Genomic DNA, 16653 nt, shown 5'->3' with positions numbered 1-16653 from the left:
TTCTGCTTAATCATCCCTTTCCATTATGTATGGGAGTCTTGGTTATGTAGTTCTAAAATATCTTCCAGCTTCTATTGGAAGGATCAGTTTATTACAAATTCCTTCAACTCTTTAATTGTTCACAGCTTCTCTAGTTGATGTCTGAGCTGTATATAAAACTAAGGATTAAAAGCATTTTCATTGCTTGTATCTTCCTGTACATATCTGTATGCACAAGCTTCCAGTTTCTTAGTTTTGTATTTTTTTCTCTCCTCACATACTTGGCTGCTATAACAGAATCCTTTTTAATCCATACTCCTAGTGTCCCCATAAATATGGGTATTGCTGAACCAAATTCAAATGTGGGTACATAATTTTATAGTTGTACCCTTGTTTCATCTTTAATTTTATATCGTGAAAAGACACTGTCCCAACATCTTCCACAACACTGAAGTTTTTCTGGCTTTATCTGGTACAGAATGTCTGATTAAAGCCAAACTTCATTGATACCATTACCAATTGTACTTCATTGATACCATTACCAATTGTATCCTTGAATTTGAGTCCCTTATTTTATTTGCCAAGGAAATAAATGGAAAAGAGTACATACAACTTGCAAGGAAACCTCCCACTCTGTCTTGCCATATACCCTCCCAATTACTGTATCAGGGGAATTAAAGTGCTTATGTTTTCTTTGCGTCAAGACCCGCTAATAAATGGCATTTTCATGCATTCTGCTTCTGTCTGGATCTTTGTGTCAATGTGGAATGTTTGCCTCCCCTTCACAAAACCATGTTTATCTAGATCCATCAATTGTGGCAACACCCTTGCCATTTTTTAGCTAGTACAAACACTTGATCATGGTTTAAAATTGAAAATGGGTCTGTATGAGGCTGGGTCTGAGTCTTTACCATCTTTAGGTATTACAGCCACCGCAGCTTTCTTCCAAGAGGTTTGCTTCCCCTCCTTTTTAAAATAGTTAAACTTTTCACTTTTTTCTCTCCCAAACGTCCACAAAATTACCATTGCAGATTGATTTTATACTTGGTCAAGATAAGAATTAAAAAAAAAAAAAAAAACTTTAATCGTCTAGCTTCTGCTTCTAACATTTGCATAATTGTCTTCCATAAATAGTTCATTTGTGCTGTTTCTTTATTTCTACACTTCTGTGAGGCATTTTAGAAGTTTTATGAAAATCTGTGTGTGCTACAGGATCTCTAGTTTATTTTTCTTGTCTCAAGTTTGACAACCCAAAGTCATACTAAGTTTTAGTGATCTGGAGTTATCCATCCTTGCAGTTGCATCTCTTATGTGAGATTTCACTTTTTCCACAGTATTTTAACCTTTTGTTCACCCTCTAAATTCCTATTACTAAACAATCTTTCTCACTTCTACCCCTATTTAAACTGAAATATTTTTATCCTTGCTTGCCTATTAAACTTGTGAAGAAATTTATCTTCACTGATGACTCCAGAATTTCCACTACCCATGCCTCACCTTCAGCAGGTAGGCGGGGAAAGCACTAATGTCTCTTACTTCATTACCCTGCATTTTATCCTAGTTTTTTAATTGCATGATTTGAAAAATTATTGGATATCTCAGAGCTTTCAGTTAAATGCATATGGTCCTGTGAAGTAAGATTCTATCTAGTGTAGCCCAGTCGTACGTCAGGAGTGTGCAAGTTCAAAGTACCTGCTACTGAATTCACACCTTCCATAATGAATATTTTCTGACTTTTTTTTTTTTTTTTTTTTTTTAGACATCTGCCCTCTTTTATCTGGGGACCCAGAAAGGAAAATATAAAGTTCAGTCCCTGTCAAGAAATGATCCCAGATTCCCTGCTGAAAGCTGATTTTTTTTCCCTAAATTTTCTTGAGCTGAATTAATGCAGTTTTAGGTGGAATAGGCAAGTTACTACAGGAAATATCAAGATTGTCAGCCCTCATTTTGTAAGAGCTTCTCCAATACTTCATCCAGTTTTTGGCAAAAGTCTCAAGAAAAAGCTGGCAAACAGATAATTAAAAAGAAATGCGGGGGGGGGGTTGAAAAAGCCTTCATTAACCCCCAACGCCAAGGACTGTCCAAGTCAGAAGCCCTATTTAAGGGACCTTGTTTCCTTTTTCCCACTCTAGCATTCCCTTTTCACTCTGTCTGAATCTCTATTTTTCTCTTTAGGAACTTTTTCAGGTAAATGTGTTTTGAAGATCCCTCAAGGTTATAGACAGCAGTGGGAGGAAATCCCTACTCTTAAAGGATAAAGTCCTTGGTCCAAGGTTGTGATGGAACCGGTCCTTATTCTCAGGTTGATTTTGAAGGTTTTTATTCAGTGATGATAAATACCAAAGTGTGTGCTTGGAGACCAGTTCTGAATCTCTGTCCTAAATAGGTTTGTGATGGTGCCCATGTTCAAAATGTCACTTTACAACCAGTTACTTGTTCCTCGGGGTCTACTTTTACATGGTTGACTTTTCAGAAAGTCTGCTTTCATATGGCTGAGACCGTATGATCAACTTTTAAAAAGCCGACTACGTAAAATAAACACAAAACACAACAAACGCTCAACTTAAACTGTTAGCAGGAGCCCCCCCCAGACTTGCCTGCTGCTACCTTGACAGAGTAAATTTTTTCAGAACTTCTGATCATTTCTTGTGAAGGTAAGAGATTACAGCCTAGTGCTGCTTTTTTTGTTCTCGCCATAAAACTGTTCTAGGCAGGGTCAAGGGACATATACCAGGCCTTGGCTTCATTTATTGCCTTTCTGAAAAGGGTTGGACTTCTCTAAGTCAGGCTTTGCTAGACCATTCTCCAGGGGCTCCTGGATCCTTCAGCTTCCACCTCCCATTTATTCTAACCTACCCACATCACTTGGGCTACTGCAGCAGTGATAAAGAACCTTGTACAATTGTGGAAGAAGCTTACCATAGCAGTAGATTTTTACATTATCACTGCTGTAGTAGTTTTCCTCCATCCCCCTCGTGTTTTTTTTTTTTTTTTTTTGGTGTATTATGCCAGGATGTATACACCTTTGTTCCAGCAATGTTCTCTCTAGGTTCAGCCTCCCTCTGTTGGCTTGAAAGCTCTGAAAGGCTTTGCACCCAGGACTGTCATTTTACTTTCCTCTACTTGAGATGACAACAGTTTGGGTGTGGGGAAGGTGGCTGGCTGATGTACCTTATGCAGGATGTAACTGATTATTTAGGTTACTACAGTTGTCCTGTAAACCTCTACCATTATGGTAAACTTACTGAACTGTACTTTAACATGTCTTGTGTGGGATTGAAGTTCAGATTTTAGCAGAGTTTCCATTGAGCCCGTTTGTCTGCCCTTCTGCAGTTTTCTTGTTTACCTGAAAGTCTGCTCCTGCTTATGGCTTGTCATTCTGGGTGATATTGGGTGGCTTCTGTTTCCTATGAAGTGGGTCTTGGCTGCTGGTTGCATTTCCTGTTCTCTTGTTTAGTTGTAGATTACCCACAAAATTGTATGCAAATGTCACCCTACTGAAGATGAATTTTGTGCTGCTCTCAGCACTTTGCATGTCTGAATCCACCTTTCACGAGTTGCTCTGGTATGCTCCAAACTTTCCCAAAACCGAGTTTAGTCATTCTTTTTGATGCTGTTTGGCCCCTTGCCTGCCTCCTCTTTTTATGCTGTTGCTTTGTTTGGCTGGACAATGCCGTGGCAGTTTAAAGTTGGATAAGGACCATCTCTGGTAGGTACTAGGAGGAAAGTTGTCTTGCTTCCTTAGTTTTTGGGTTGTGGGGACAACTGGATCCAGTATGTATGGGTGTTTGCATCTTGTGTTTTTTGTTTAGTCTCAGCCTGTGGTCACTGGATCCAAGGCCAGCAATTTTTAGAATTTGGCACCAAACCGCTAACTCTTCATTAATGCTGTGCATCACATCCCTTACTGGATGTAACTTTGCAACTTCACGGAATGCTTAAGGTGTCCTTTCTGAACATGCCATTTGATGGTTCCACCTTGTTTGGGCAAAAGGTAAAGGACATGGTGTTCAGTCGCAAGCAAGATTGGAAAATGTATTCTGTAGGGGTCTGCTTTTTCCAACCAGAAAGAGGACCACCAAACAAGAGAGGGTTTGATATCTATTAATGTTTTGGTGCCAAAGAAACCAGGACCTCTGGCCATATTAAACCTAAGCTGACAAACCTATTCGGTAAACGGAGCATGTCCCAGATGGCAGTCCAGTTTACCTCCTGAAGGATGACTGGATGTGCCCAGTAGACTTCTAGATTCCGTTTACTGCAAGGATAGCCATACAATCCAGGAAGCTTCTGCACTTACGGATGGGAAACGCACTTTCGAACACTGCCCATTGGTCTTGCCATAGCTCCCTGGCTGTGGACAAAATGCATGTCAGTGATGGCCTGAATCAGGCTGCAAGGATTCCAGGTCTTTCCTTCCCTGGACCATTTTTTTTTTTTCTGCTGCTATGTGGAAAGCATTGCTTGTTCAAGCAAGACTCCTTGCTCCACTTGATCACACACTAAACTTTAGTGCCAGTCCAAACAGTTTATTGCTTGCCGTCTGAACACCGTGCTCAGATTACTGGGCTTCCTCCTAGATTTTTTTACATGGTCATGCCCTTCACTTTCTTGAAGACCACATGCTGATCTGTTTCTTCACCTCCCAAGGTTAAATTTTGCTAGTTCCTCATGCCAAGTTTTAAATAAAGGAACGTTGGACTGTCAGTCCTATGGTCTCTCTACATCCAGTGCAGCAGTCAAAAAAGGCTTGTGAAGGTATGTCTGTCCTATTTCATGGTGATTGGTGTTCGGGTAGGATGCCCCTTTTCCTGAAAAATGTCACAAACTGCAAACTCCAGCTCATTTTGAGGGAAGGAGTGTCAAGGGTACATGGTCCCAGTTAGAGGCCAGCCTACACATCGGTTTTATGGCGATGACTGCAGTCCTGGCATTGCAGGCTTTTCACATCTCCCCAAAGGTGTGGCATCTGCCCAGCTGACAATATGGTGCTAGTCTTATCTCTACAAACAAGGCAGAACCCAATCCCTCCCTGTGTTGGGAGGCCCAGAGGATGTGGCAATGGGCAGTGTCTTTAAAGTGCTTGCTGATACAGTAGATCCAGTATACTATCTGAAAAGCTCAGATGGCATATACTGATGCTTCGAGTGGTGTCTCTGAAAGTGGCGTTTGGATTTGTAGCTGCTGGGGCCAGTCTTGCTGTGACCCATTTGTAATGCTACACAACAATGCAGCAACATGTTTGCCCTGAACCCTCAGGAGGAGCAGTCACTGAGGGTTGCGGTAGTCTGTTTGACCCTTGGGTCTCCTGTAGATGTACACTTCCTTAATTGTCAAGTTTCTGGATAAAGCAGCATGGTGCAAGGTGACTGATCCTTGTAGATCCCCTTCTGTGGCCTAACTTACCCTCCTTGGGCTATGAATCCAATCTCCCATGCATCTAGCAAGCCCCACCTTGGATCTCAAGTCCTGTTTTTTTTTTTTTTTTTTTTTTTTTTTTCTCTCTCCTTCAGTAGTCTTCCAGTGGCAAAGTTTTATTTATTTATTTTGAGGTTGTCTTCTAAAGGTCTAGACCTCCATCAGCTTCCCTAGATGTAATTTTTGGATTTTAGCCAGCCTGTTTTAATCTGGAGCAAGCTACTTTGTTTACTGTTTTAAAGCTTGGCTGATGACCATTTCTGATGTTCATATTGGTCAAACTTTAGTTTCACCAATGCCTAAAGCTTTCGTGAAATAGATCTTCCTCCAGAGACTGCTTTTGAGATCCAGTTTCTGCTTTGCACCTTTCCCTGCTTCTAGAGGACCTTGGTTGCCTTCCAGAAGTAGTGTTCTGTTGAACCTAATAGCTTTGTTACCTTTTTAGAGGGGTGTAGTATGAGCGGGGCAAATGGAGTACAGTAAGTGGTGGTAAGGTATTATAGGAGAGGAGTTCAAGCTTCAGAGCCAAAATCTGAATTGCTAGCCTCTGATCTGATTGGCTCTAGGTGACTATCCCTGGTGGTACACCACGTTATCATTGTAAAAGATTTTGCTTGCTCAGCCTTTTTGAGTTCTTTGAAAATGGTTACTGTAGACACAGATACGGGCTATGCAGTCCACACTTGCTTGTTGGATCTTGCTATGGCTTTTGACATTTAATCTCCTTGCCGGTATGAACAAAACTATTCCTTATCGATATTTACGCATACTTGGTTTGCTGGATTGATAATTTTGTAGTTTGCAAAAGCCATATTAAGGTCTGGGGTATTTCCTCTAGACAAAAAAATCACTGGTGGTGTGTCTGAGCTCTCTCCTTGGTTATCCTCTTAGTGGCTTGTTACAAATATATCCAGGGATTTTTGCTAGCCAGGCTCGCTGTGTATTGTCGACTGGGGGTTGATGTAAAATTCCCTTTTGATAATCCTTTGGTCCAATCCTTGCTCAATTACATTGGCCACGGGCTTGTCCTAAACATCAAGAAATGCAACATATTGTCCTTTAGTAGAAACCTGTCTTAACTATTTGATACAGAAGATTCACTTTGACACACATTTTGATAACTGGAATTTGACCACCACATCTGAGTTAGTTAGGTCTTACTTATGTAAATGGTATCTGAAGGGCCAAAAGTTGCACTCTCCTTTTTTTCACTCAAGTCCATCATAGAATATGGGGAGGTCTACCCCAAAAGCAGCTTGTTATAGGTTGGTCAGATTGGTTTTAGTTTGACTCCCAGGGAATGGGAAGGGCTACACAGCCTCTTGTATTACGTTTTGGGAGGAGATGATTGAGGAATTCAGCTGGCTGTAGGTAATTCTGTCACGTTTATTATTCTGACCCATGCTAGTGGTGGGAGGTGTATATGTGCCTCTGTTGGCCAGTGTGTGCCTGCCATAAAGCCTAGCAGCCCTGGGTCAATGAGCTACTGGCTGGGTGGTGTCTAGTTGCCCAACCTAGGTTACCTGGGATAGCTCTGAGTGAAAGCTGGATGTAAAACCAACCTGCCAAACGTGAATTAATTGCTACGCTTAATGTATGTTCACTGACGGGAAGCAGCTTGGAAGTTCACTGACGGGAAGCAGCTTGGAAGTGGATGACATGATACAGAGGAGGCTGGGCATCCTATGTATCCAGGAGACGAGATGGAAGGGCAGTGCAGCAAAGCCACTTGGCTTGAGATCCAGAGTCTACTACTGGGGTGGAGGGCAGGCTAGAGATGGTGTAAGAATTATGGTGAGAGGCTTCAGAAGGCAGTAAAGGGATATCATCAGAATTAATAACGACTCATGGTAGTCAGACTCAAGTGTGATGGGGCAGTATTCATAATCTCTGCTTATGCCCCACAGCAGGGTTATGATAGTGAGGAAGAATGCATTCAGACTATAGTTGCAGGACCTACTAGATAAAGCAGGACAACATGAATTGGTGTTGATAACTGGTGACTTGAATGCACATATCGGGACAGACAGAACAGGATAGGAGGACTGCCTGGGCCCACATGGGTGGGGCAACAGCAATAAAGAAGCAGCCATTCTAGACAGAAATGTAAAGATAGTCAGGCGCTCTGCATAAGAGATGCCAGCAACAACCTGCTCACCATCCCAGAGGACATCCGAGGCAGATGGGAGTATTTCCAGCAGCTTCTGAATGAAGAAAACCCCACAGAAGCTGTACTGCCCCAGAAACAGCCTACAATGAGAGAAGAGGAGGATCCCACCCTAGAAGTAAGAACAGCACTAAGGAAGATTAAGTCAGGAAAAGCAGCAGGTTCAGATGAGGTCACATCAGATATAAAGATGCTGGGTGAGAGAGGGGAGAAATGACTCCTAAGGGTACTAATAGTGTGTAGAGAGAAGTGTATCCTAGATGATTGGAGAATAAGCATACTTGTGCCAGTGTACAAGAACAAAGGGGACATCCACAACTGTGGGCAGTACAGAGGCATCAAACTCCTTATCACATTGCATGAAAGTTCTGGAGAGGGTGATAAACTGATACACAGAGAAGTAGGATGGAAGATGAGCAGTTTGGATTCAGCTCAGGATGCAGCACAATTGACCCAGTTTGCACTGAGACAGATACTTGAAGCTAGAGATGAGGAGAGAGTCCAATTGGGCATTCCTAGTCTTGGAGAAAGCATATGACAAGGTCCCAAGAAAGCTAATCTGGGCAGTACTACATTGGTAGAATTAGTGCAGGCTGTGTACAAGGACCCAGTGACTCAAGTATGGATATTGTTCAGCCTCAGAGGGGTTCCCGGTGGGTGTACATCAGGGTTCAGCTCTGAGCCCACTGCTCTTCATACTGGTGATGAGACTGCATTAGCAAACAGGTTGGAGGGGATGGGTAACGAAGCTAACGAAGCTGCTTTATGCAGTTGATGTGGCAGTACAGGCTGACTCTGAGCTAGAACTTCAGCAAATGATAGGAGAATGGAATGCAAATCTGAAGGCACATGGGATGAAACTAAGCACAGATAAGATTGTGGTAGTGGCAGCAAATTGGGGAAATTGGAAGAAGCTGAGAATAGAGATAGAATGGAAGCTAGTGGAACAGGTAAACAGCTTAAAGTATCTGGGAGGAGTAGTTGAGGAGAAGAGTAGTCTGAAGAGGTCAAAGCTAGAATCAGAGGGGCTGCAGCCAACTGGCATAGAATATCAGGTGTAGTCTGACAATGATAAAGCAGCTGAAAAGTAAGGTGTACAAGACAGTGGTGCGACCAGTACTACAGTATGGTACAGAAATCTGGGCAGTAAAGGCAGAACAGTTGAAGCTAGATGTGATGGAAATGGAGCGCCTGAGAAAGGTGATAGGATGCACACTGTGGGACAGACTAAGAAATGAGTAGAAGCCAGAGTAGTTCCAATTGATCAAAAGAAAAGGTTACAGTGGTTTGGGCATGTGTAAAGCAGAAGTCTATCTGAGGAAGATTTGGGACAGACAGGAAGAAGGTAATAGGAAGTGAGGACGTCCAGCAAAAAGGTGGATGGATTGTGTGAAAGATCTGCGACAGTCAGGCATGAGTTTTGAAGGCAGGAGTGTGGCACTGAATCGAGGGAGTTGGCAACACGATACCCTGACCCCATGTAGACAAATGGGGGGGGGGGCTGATTCAGCTAGCTGCAGTCTGGTCAACCCTTCTACAGCAGTAGCGGTCACTTTGGTCCTCTGGGCCTGTGCTCCCTGTCCGCAGCTATGCGAGCCTCTCTCTGGGTGCTTTCCAGTATATTGCCTTTGCTGGTCTGGTATGCTTTTCTGGCTCATTTCACCTTGGTGGTTTTACTAGTTTGGCCACTCGTGTGACACAAGGAGGGTTCTGTCTTCACTGATCAAATGATATGGTAAGAAAATGGACAGTTGATTTTGTGTATAACTCTGGGTTTTCTTGCAGACTGGGTGAGCCTGAGCCAGACACTACTAAATTTGCAGAATAGTATGCTGCTGCTGCTGGCAAAGGGGCAGAAGGTTGGAGGGGTATATAGATCAGTTTTACTAAAGTAATCAGTGTGACATTGTAGATTGCATGTGGCTTAAAGTATGGGAGTTTTGGGGACAGAAGAAATGAGAATAAACTTATAGTACCCAATTGAGGAGTAGTTTTGCATCTGTTGTAAAGTATTCGTAGCATTTCCCACCTATTTACTGACTTTCTTTATTTGTGCCACACACTTTACTCTCTGCAAAGAGGCTCAAGTTCAATGAAAGTGATCCTGTCTTAAAACATTTAAAACAGCTGTAAACTTGATTAAAGAGCTGACGTCTGACAACTCATGCTTATGGCATGAGAATTCTTTTGCAGAAACCTATGACTAGGCATCCAGATCCAGCATTACTTTTCAGTGTTTGTGTTTTTCCCTCTACTTTGAGCAAAAGAAATGGTCATAATCCATTGTTATGTTACTTTTTGGGCTTGCTGTGCCCTTTAACACTGTCATTCTGAGTGTGTGTATCTTGTCTGTTGAGCAGTGTGAGGGGCTGGCAAGCTTGATACAGTATCAGTATCTTTTGTGTGTATCACTGGGGTTTACACTTATGGATAGCAAAGGTTAATGCTGTAATTACTGGAGAGCAAGTAAACTAGTTAGCACTATAAAAAAAAGAAGTCGCCAGTGTCAAGAAACACTTTTATTAAGAAGCAAAGCTTCTGGGTCAACACCTAGAGAAAGGGTGTTGAGCCAAAAACTTTGCTTCTTAAGTGTCTGACGTTTACTTTTTTCTTACAGTGGTAGTAACTAGTTTGTTTGCTCTCCAGTAATTACAGCGTCTACAGTTATGGGGCCAGCATATGTAGACACTTAAGCACACACCAGAACATCCTTGTTCTATATTTGGAATCTGCCGTCTAGCATCTTCTTGTAACATGAACCACAGATGGTAGGTCATTAAATTGCTCTGTTCCTCTTCACCCCCCACCCCCAGTTTTCTTGTACCTAGAACACTAGGCTTAGTCGAAAGTGGTGTAGATGGCTGCCTTGTTCTTGACCCTTCTTGGGTCAGTTGGCCAGCTTTTCCATAGGTTCAATAGGTAGGTACTAGGCTATCGGCCCAAGGGCCTAAGTAAGCTTAGCCAACAAGGTTCCCTGGCTTACGCCACCCAAGAAAGATATTTTACTGTGCCACTGTCGAGCAGAGATGCAAGTGATCCCTGGGGTGTATTTCCTATTTCCCAGCCATTCAAGATTTTTCTTGAGTGCTAATGAAGAACTTTGCTTGACATAGATGGTTAGTCTGTTCCAGAGTATGGGAAGTCCCTGGGACAGGAATCTATCCCTCCAGCATGTCCTGTTTATTGTGGTGACCAGGTTTAGGTCCCTAGAGCGTGTAGCTTGGAGGGATTGTTTTTTCTTTAGGTGTAGCATGTCCAACAGATCTGGGCTTGACATAGCTTTATACGTTGGGCAGAGATCACCTCTGAGTAGGCGATATGCTACAGAGTAAAGCTGCAGATTTTTGAGACAAGTCAGTGTAGGGCATTTGTTTGAGGCCAGTAATCCTCTTTGTGAGGTACTTCTGTGGCCTTTTCGGCTGCTGCAGATGTCTTGTGAGGTACATTCCAAAAGGGGCATTGTACTCTATATAATGGGTCTGAGTGTCGAGTAGAGGGGAACAATGACCCCCCCCCCCCCTGGATGAGAACCCTTTTATGATGTGTGCCATGTAGAAGGACTTCCTGACTACTGTGGCGATGTGATTATCAAAGGAGAGACTGCTGTCAACCTGGGTCCCAAGGTCTCTTATCACACTTTCGGTGTTAAGTAGATTGCTGCCTCTGTGGTAGTTCATGGGTACAGAGTTTTTACCAAAGGGGATGACACTGCACTTTTTGGCATTGAGGTTGAGGTCATGGCTCTGACACCAGACATCTGTCTTAGTGGGGCCCTTCTGTAGGATGTCCACCTTTGGGGACTTGGCTACAGCTCAGTTTGCAGTCTTCTGCAAGCTTAGCTAGCCAGATGCCTTCTGTGTTAGCCTGCACTTCAGAGAAGTGGATACCAAACGGGAGGTCCCAGGACGGAACCCTGTGGTATTCCACTTGTCACTGCTTTGAGGTCAGATTTGGAGTCTGCAACTTTTACAGTGTGGGTTCTGTCAGTGAGCCAGTTGGCAGCCCATCTTGTGACGTAGGGATTTATACCTAGTTTAGTGAATTTAGCTATAATTCCAGAATGGGGGATGGTGTTGAAAGCCTTGGCGAGGTTAAGATAGGCTGTGTGAAGCACCTTACCCTCCTCTGCGGCTTTGGTGACTGCCTCAAAGAAGTTGATCAGGTTCAGGAGGCATGATCTGCCTTTCACAAACCTGAACTGGGTGGGATCCAGAATTTGGAGGTTACCAATGTCTTTTGAGTTCCATGATACGTTCCTTGGCCTTGCAGACACAGCTAGTCAGGCTAATAGGTCGGTAGTTCCCAGGATCAGTGGTGGCTCCCCCTTTGTGGAGTGGGATAACTGTTGCTGTGCGCCATTCGGTGGGCACAAAGCCTGATGTGAAGCTATTGTTGAACAATGGTGCTCAAGTAGGGAGCCAGTTTGTTCTGAAGTTCGTGCTTGGTTACTTGAAAGTATGAAGACCTTTGCCGTAATTGATTTGTAAGGTGTGGCATAATGTGTATTAGCTTCAGCTTTGAGGCAACTTTGAAGTCAGCTTTACTGCTTTTTGTACCCAGAGTTTTTGCCTTCTCTAGGCAGGATTGTTTTTGGGTCTGTTCCAGTTTACAAGTGTATTGTTTACTTTGACCATTTGTGCTATTCCATTTTTTCCCCCAGGTATCTTTCCTGCTCTGTATAGGTAATTGCTTTTACGTATGTTTAACTTTCTGTTCAGGAGAATCCTGGTAAGTGGAGAAGTATTTCAGCTCGAATGTCCGTTAACCATTATTTGGAGTTCTTGATGCATCTTGTAGGTGACTGCTGCGTTCCCCCCCCACTGACAGCTTGTGTAGATTTGTCTTTTAGTCTGCAGCGCAGGTTTAATAGATTTCCTAACTTGTATGGCTAATACCAGGTATTTGGGGTGTATGGTCATGGAACTCCGTAATGTCCTTTATTGCATCTTTTTTGCTGGGATTTCTAGGAAAGATTAGATGGAAATTGGCTGCTCTTCTTGCTTTTCTTTCTGCAGGAGCATGATTGAGCTATGTTCTGTTGTGGAGGGGTCTGTACAGGATGAGAACTATAATGCATACCGTTTGGGTGCCACCTAATTGTTTGTCCTTCTATTTAGTGTTGCAGTATTCTTTACATGTGGGTTGTCTTCCGCCTAGCAACCCGATGTCCGGCCTGTATACAACATTTTTCAAAAGACCTACCACAGCTTAAGCTGTAACAGTTTTAATAAAAAAGGAGAGCAAGTGCTTTCAGAACTTCCCAGTCGCTTCTTCAGACTCCAGTGCAAAAAGAACAGCATCAAGGCACTGCCCAGTCTTAGTTAATTAACTAATTAGTCAGCTTAAAAGCTTATCTCAAGAAACTGTTCACCATGTCAGAAAATAAGTAACGTCATTATAAGACCTGCATTTAGTTAAACTTTTTAAAACCACTTTACTCAGTGGGGGAGTGTGTGTGCATAGTACCAGATACAAAACCTTATTGCCACTGCCACTATGTGGGACATTGCATGTAGGTTGCTATAAAAGGGTGTCCGCACATACATCCTCAACTTTTTTGTCGCCATTTGGAAGGTTGACTCTTAACATGGTCTGCAGTCAGATTCCGCGTGTTGCCGCCAGCTTCAAATAAGTAACCCATTGGGGAGTAATTTTTTTTGCTACTGCCATTTGCTGTTCACATCATCCAGGAAGGGCAAGTGTAGGTGTGGAAGGCAGACTCTGTGTAAAGATGGCCATGACCAGGTGTGGAAGGCAGACTCAATGTAAAGATGGCCATGACCCTTCTCTCATATTGGGGCCTAGTCACGATTACTCTTAGTGTTCCATTTAGAGAGTTTACATAACTGACTTTCTGCCTTAAATCTCTTTTTTTTTTTTTTTTTTTTTTTTTTTTTTTATTACTTGAACATCTAGCTAGAGATGCTGTGGAAGGTGCTGTATCCTTAGGCCAAGCAAAGAGGTGAGTAAGCAAAAACCTGAAGCATCTTCGGCTGTGCGTACTACCGCTGATGTTCCCATTGAGGTCAATGAGGACATTGTACTACGTTTGGAGATTAGGTCCGCGTCTTCAGTGGGCCCCTCCTGGGGAAGCTGACAAGGATTCGGATCCTAGCACATCTGAGGCCATGCAGATGTCCATACCGGGCGACATGTGGGAACCACAGCTTCTTGTTCTGGAGGACACTGGCAACATTCCTGCCGTTCCAACTAGGGATCTTCTGCTGTCTGCTCCGGACATTAGGCCTACATTGGGTTCCTTTACTTTTTCGCATACATAAAGGCATGTTAAGAAAAATACCAAATGTCATGTCCCTTCCACCTAGTCTGAATGGGTTGCCTTTTCCCAGGGTCTTATGACCTTGTTGGCTTTGAATCTGCCTGCTTCTCCCTCTTCCTGCTTTCATTTCTCCAGTGCAGACTACTGGATCTCTGGTTCTTTCATTTGATTCTTTCTCCTTTGACAAAGACTGCCTTGCATACTCCACCCAAATTCCTTTCTGGAATATGCTTCTGCTGAGGAAGTATCTGATGGGGAGATTCCCCAATTGAAGAGCTTTCCTTGGGAGAAACCATTATTAAGATGAGGGAGTTCTTCAAATGGGATTGCTCCCAGATTTCTGAACAAAAACATTATGATCTGCTACAAATGGAGGTTCATGACCTCCTCTGCAGTGCCTCCAAGCCTTCCAGCTTTCCTGGACACTTGTGCTTCCTCAGGAACACCGGACTCCCAGGCCCTTGCTCCCAAGAGGGCTGATGGAGAAACTTGCAGGCATCTGTTGCGTTATACAATGTGTCCCTGTTACTGTGGTCTCCATTGTCTGATAAATCTTCTTGCTTGTCTCCTCCTACCAGGTTTTTCGCTTCTGATAAGGAAGCAAAATTCTTGAGACTGGTTCAGGGAATTCCATAATGGCCTTTATTTCTTTTGCTGGGACGTCTAGGAAAGGGGAGGTGGAAATCTGCTCTTCTGTTTTTCTGCAGGTGCATGATTGAGCTGTATTCCGCTGTGGAGCAGTCTGTACATAAGAACTATAATGTGTACTGTTTGGGCACCACCACCTAATTGTTTGTTTTTCTGTCTGCTAGCCGAGAAGCCTTTTGAAAAACATTTTATGTAGTGTTGCTTCAAATGCTGAGTAAAAGATGCATCCTGACATTGAACAATGCATAGATTAGGCTAGTAGTACATGGGCAGTTGTACTTTAGAAGGTAATACTGTGCGAGTGGATTGGAATTTTTCTAATTGGCAATTTTTTTGGAAAGCTAAGAGTATATTCTAAGCTTTGAATAAGAGGGCATAACCTAATTGGCTTTTTTTTTTTCTCCCCCCGCAGTGCATTGCATTTCATGACATTGCTCCACAAGCTCCAGTACATTTTCTTGTCGTGCCAAAGAAGCCTATTGCACAGTTGGCCAGTACAGAGGATTCTGACAAACATGTAAGTATAAAGCAATTTAGTCTATCATTTTAAATCTGTGTTTGCACTCATCTCCCCGATAGTTCTGTTTCTTTAGTCAGCTCTTTTGTAATTGCTAGTTTGGAGAATTGCTTCAAGTAAGCATAAGATCATGGATTTTAATGGCCAAGGTACTTGCAGTGGTATGTTGCTAGTTTCTGATTGGCTATTGTAACTTCCACCTTCTAACTACACCCAGAGCATCTTCCTGACTCTCCATAGGCATCGGTCCCCATCTGAAATTGCAGTTTTTGACATGTCCCTAGGAAATACACGACCAACTTAAAGGAGGATCCATGCAGGGTAACTCCCAAGGAAAAATGAGGGGAGAAGAGCAGTGGCTTAGTTTTTGTTCAGACCAGTTTTACATCAGACTCTAGTGATTATCGGGGCAAACTCCAGGCAGGACATTTCTGGTGGGGACTTTCTCTGCTAAATGAGAAACTAGAATTGGAAATTTTGAAGTGTGAATTTCTACTGTCTGTATTTTAGACAACCATTGCGAATTACTTTACTAGCTTCTACTGCCTTTTTACAAATGGTAGGAGCCACCAATCCAGCATTGTTGTAACTCAACTTCTTGCAAACATTATGGTGTGGAGCAGCTTTTTCTGTAGGATTCGTGTACTAGGGTGATCTGCAGCCAAATGGATGGGCTTGCCTCTGTGGTTGGGTCTACTTAACATTGAAATTTCATAACGTTGACTTTCATAACTTTGAGACCATAACATCGAATTCAAAACACTGAAAACTCAAAACAATGCAAGTGCTTCATAATGTTGAAAACTACATTGCACAAGTGAAGAAGATCCCCTCCACCTATAACACCTAAGTAACAAACAGACTTTCTATTATGTTTCTGCAGGAGGGCAAGCCCCATTGCATCCCCCTTGTGGGGGCTCTGCCCCCCCTCCCCCCAGTAAATTTAAATATACCAACTAAAAGATTCCACTACAGTGGAAAAAAGTTAATCCTAAACTTAGTAGAAAGTGTGTTTTAGTTAGGTGGTGGTATAATGGAAAGGATATTTACATATGCGTTCTGGGTTTTCAGTGTTCTGTCAGGTCTGACCATAAGCTAATCACCCTTAACATCGACATCCCACCCCCACCCCCCAGTAAGGAAACCTCCATAAAAACTTCTCCAAAGCCAACTTCATGCTACTCAAGTCTGAAGTGACAAAGTTCATGACACCCATGCAGACAGGAACTGAAAGTTCAACTGCTGAATCCTCCACTAAGGCACTGTACGAGCACATCCACTCATGCATGAATCATGCCATCCCAAATAGAACCAAGATGCTCTCATCCAAAAAAAGGAAGCCAGTCTGGTGGATGTCCTTCAATGATGCATCTGCAGTCCTCACATATGGGTTGTCCTGCCTCAGGCAGCCCTTCGGTCGGCTGGATTCCAAAGTCTGGGTCCGGCGTCGGTTGATGTTGCCCCTTCCCCGACATCAGAGCGCCTGGGGTATAAAAGCGTCAGCCGATGCCATCTTCCTCAGTCTTTCTTGCCGCGTGGTGCCCGAAGCAGAAGCAGTTCGCAAGTGCCGGTCGGCCAGCTCCTGTAATTCAGCTACCGAAGACTTCAAAAGCTAAGTACCCCGTTGGGGACTCTTTCTTGCCT

The 16653-nt window shown here is 43.2% G+C and overlaps 1 protein-coding gene across 1 annotated transcript in view; it reads left to right on the top strand.

Moving 5' to 3' along the window:
* Positions 1-16653, top strand: part of HINT1 (histidine triad nucleotide binding protein 1) — a 98863-nt gene that overhangs the window by 37800 nt on the left and 44410 nt on the right. Inside the window, exon 2 of the mRNA XM_044060810.1 lies at positions 14905-15009. Coding sequence (XP_043916745.1) covers positions 14905-15009 — 105 coding nt within the window. The remainder of the gene's footprint in view (positions 1-14904; positions 15010-16653) is intronic.

The sequence above is a fragment of the Protopterus annectens genome, chromosome 2.part0 (assembly GCF_019279795.1).
Source record: "Protopterus annectens isolate FY-2018-M chromosome 2.part0, PAN1.0, whole genome shotgun sequence".
Classification (NCBI taxonomy): domain Eukaryota; kingdom Metazoa; phylum Chordata; order Ceratodontiformes; family Protopteridae; genus Protopterus; species Protopterus annectens.
Note: the sequence above shows the minus strand (reverse complement) of the source record. Positions and strands in the feature narration are given on the sequence as shown.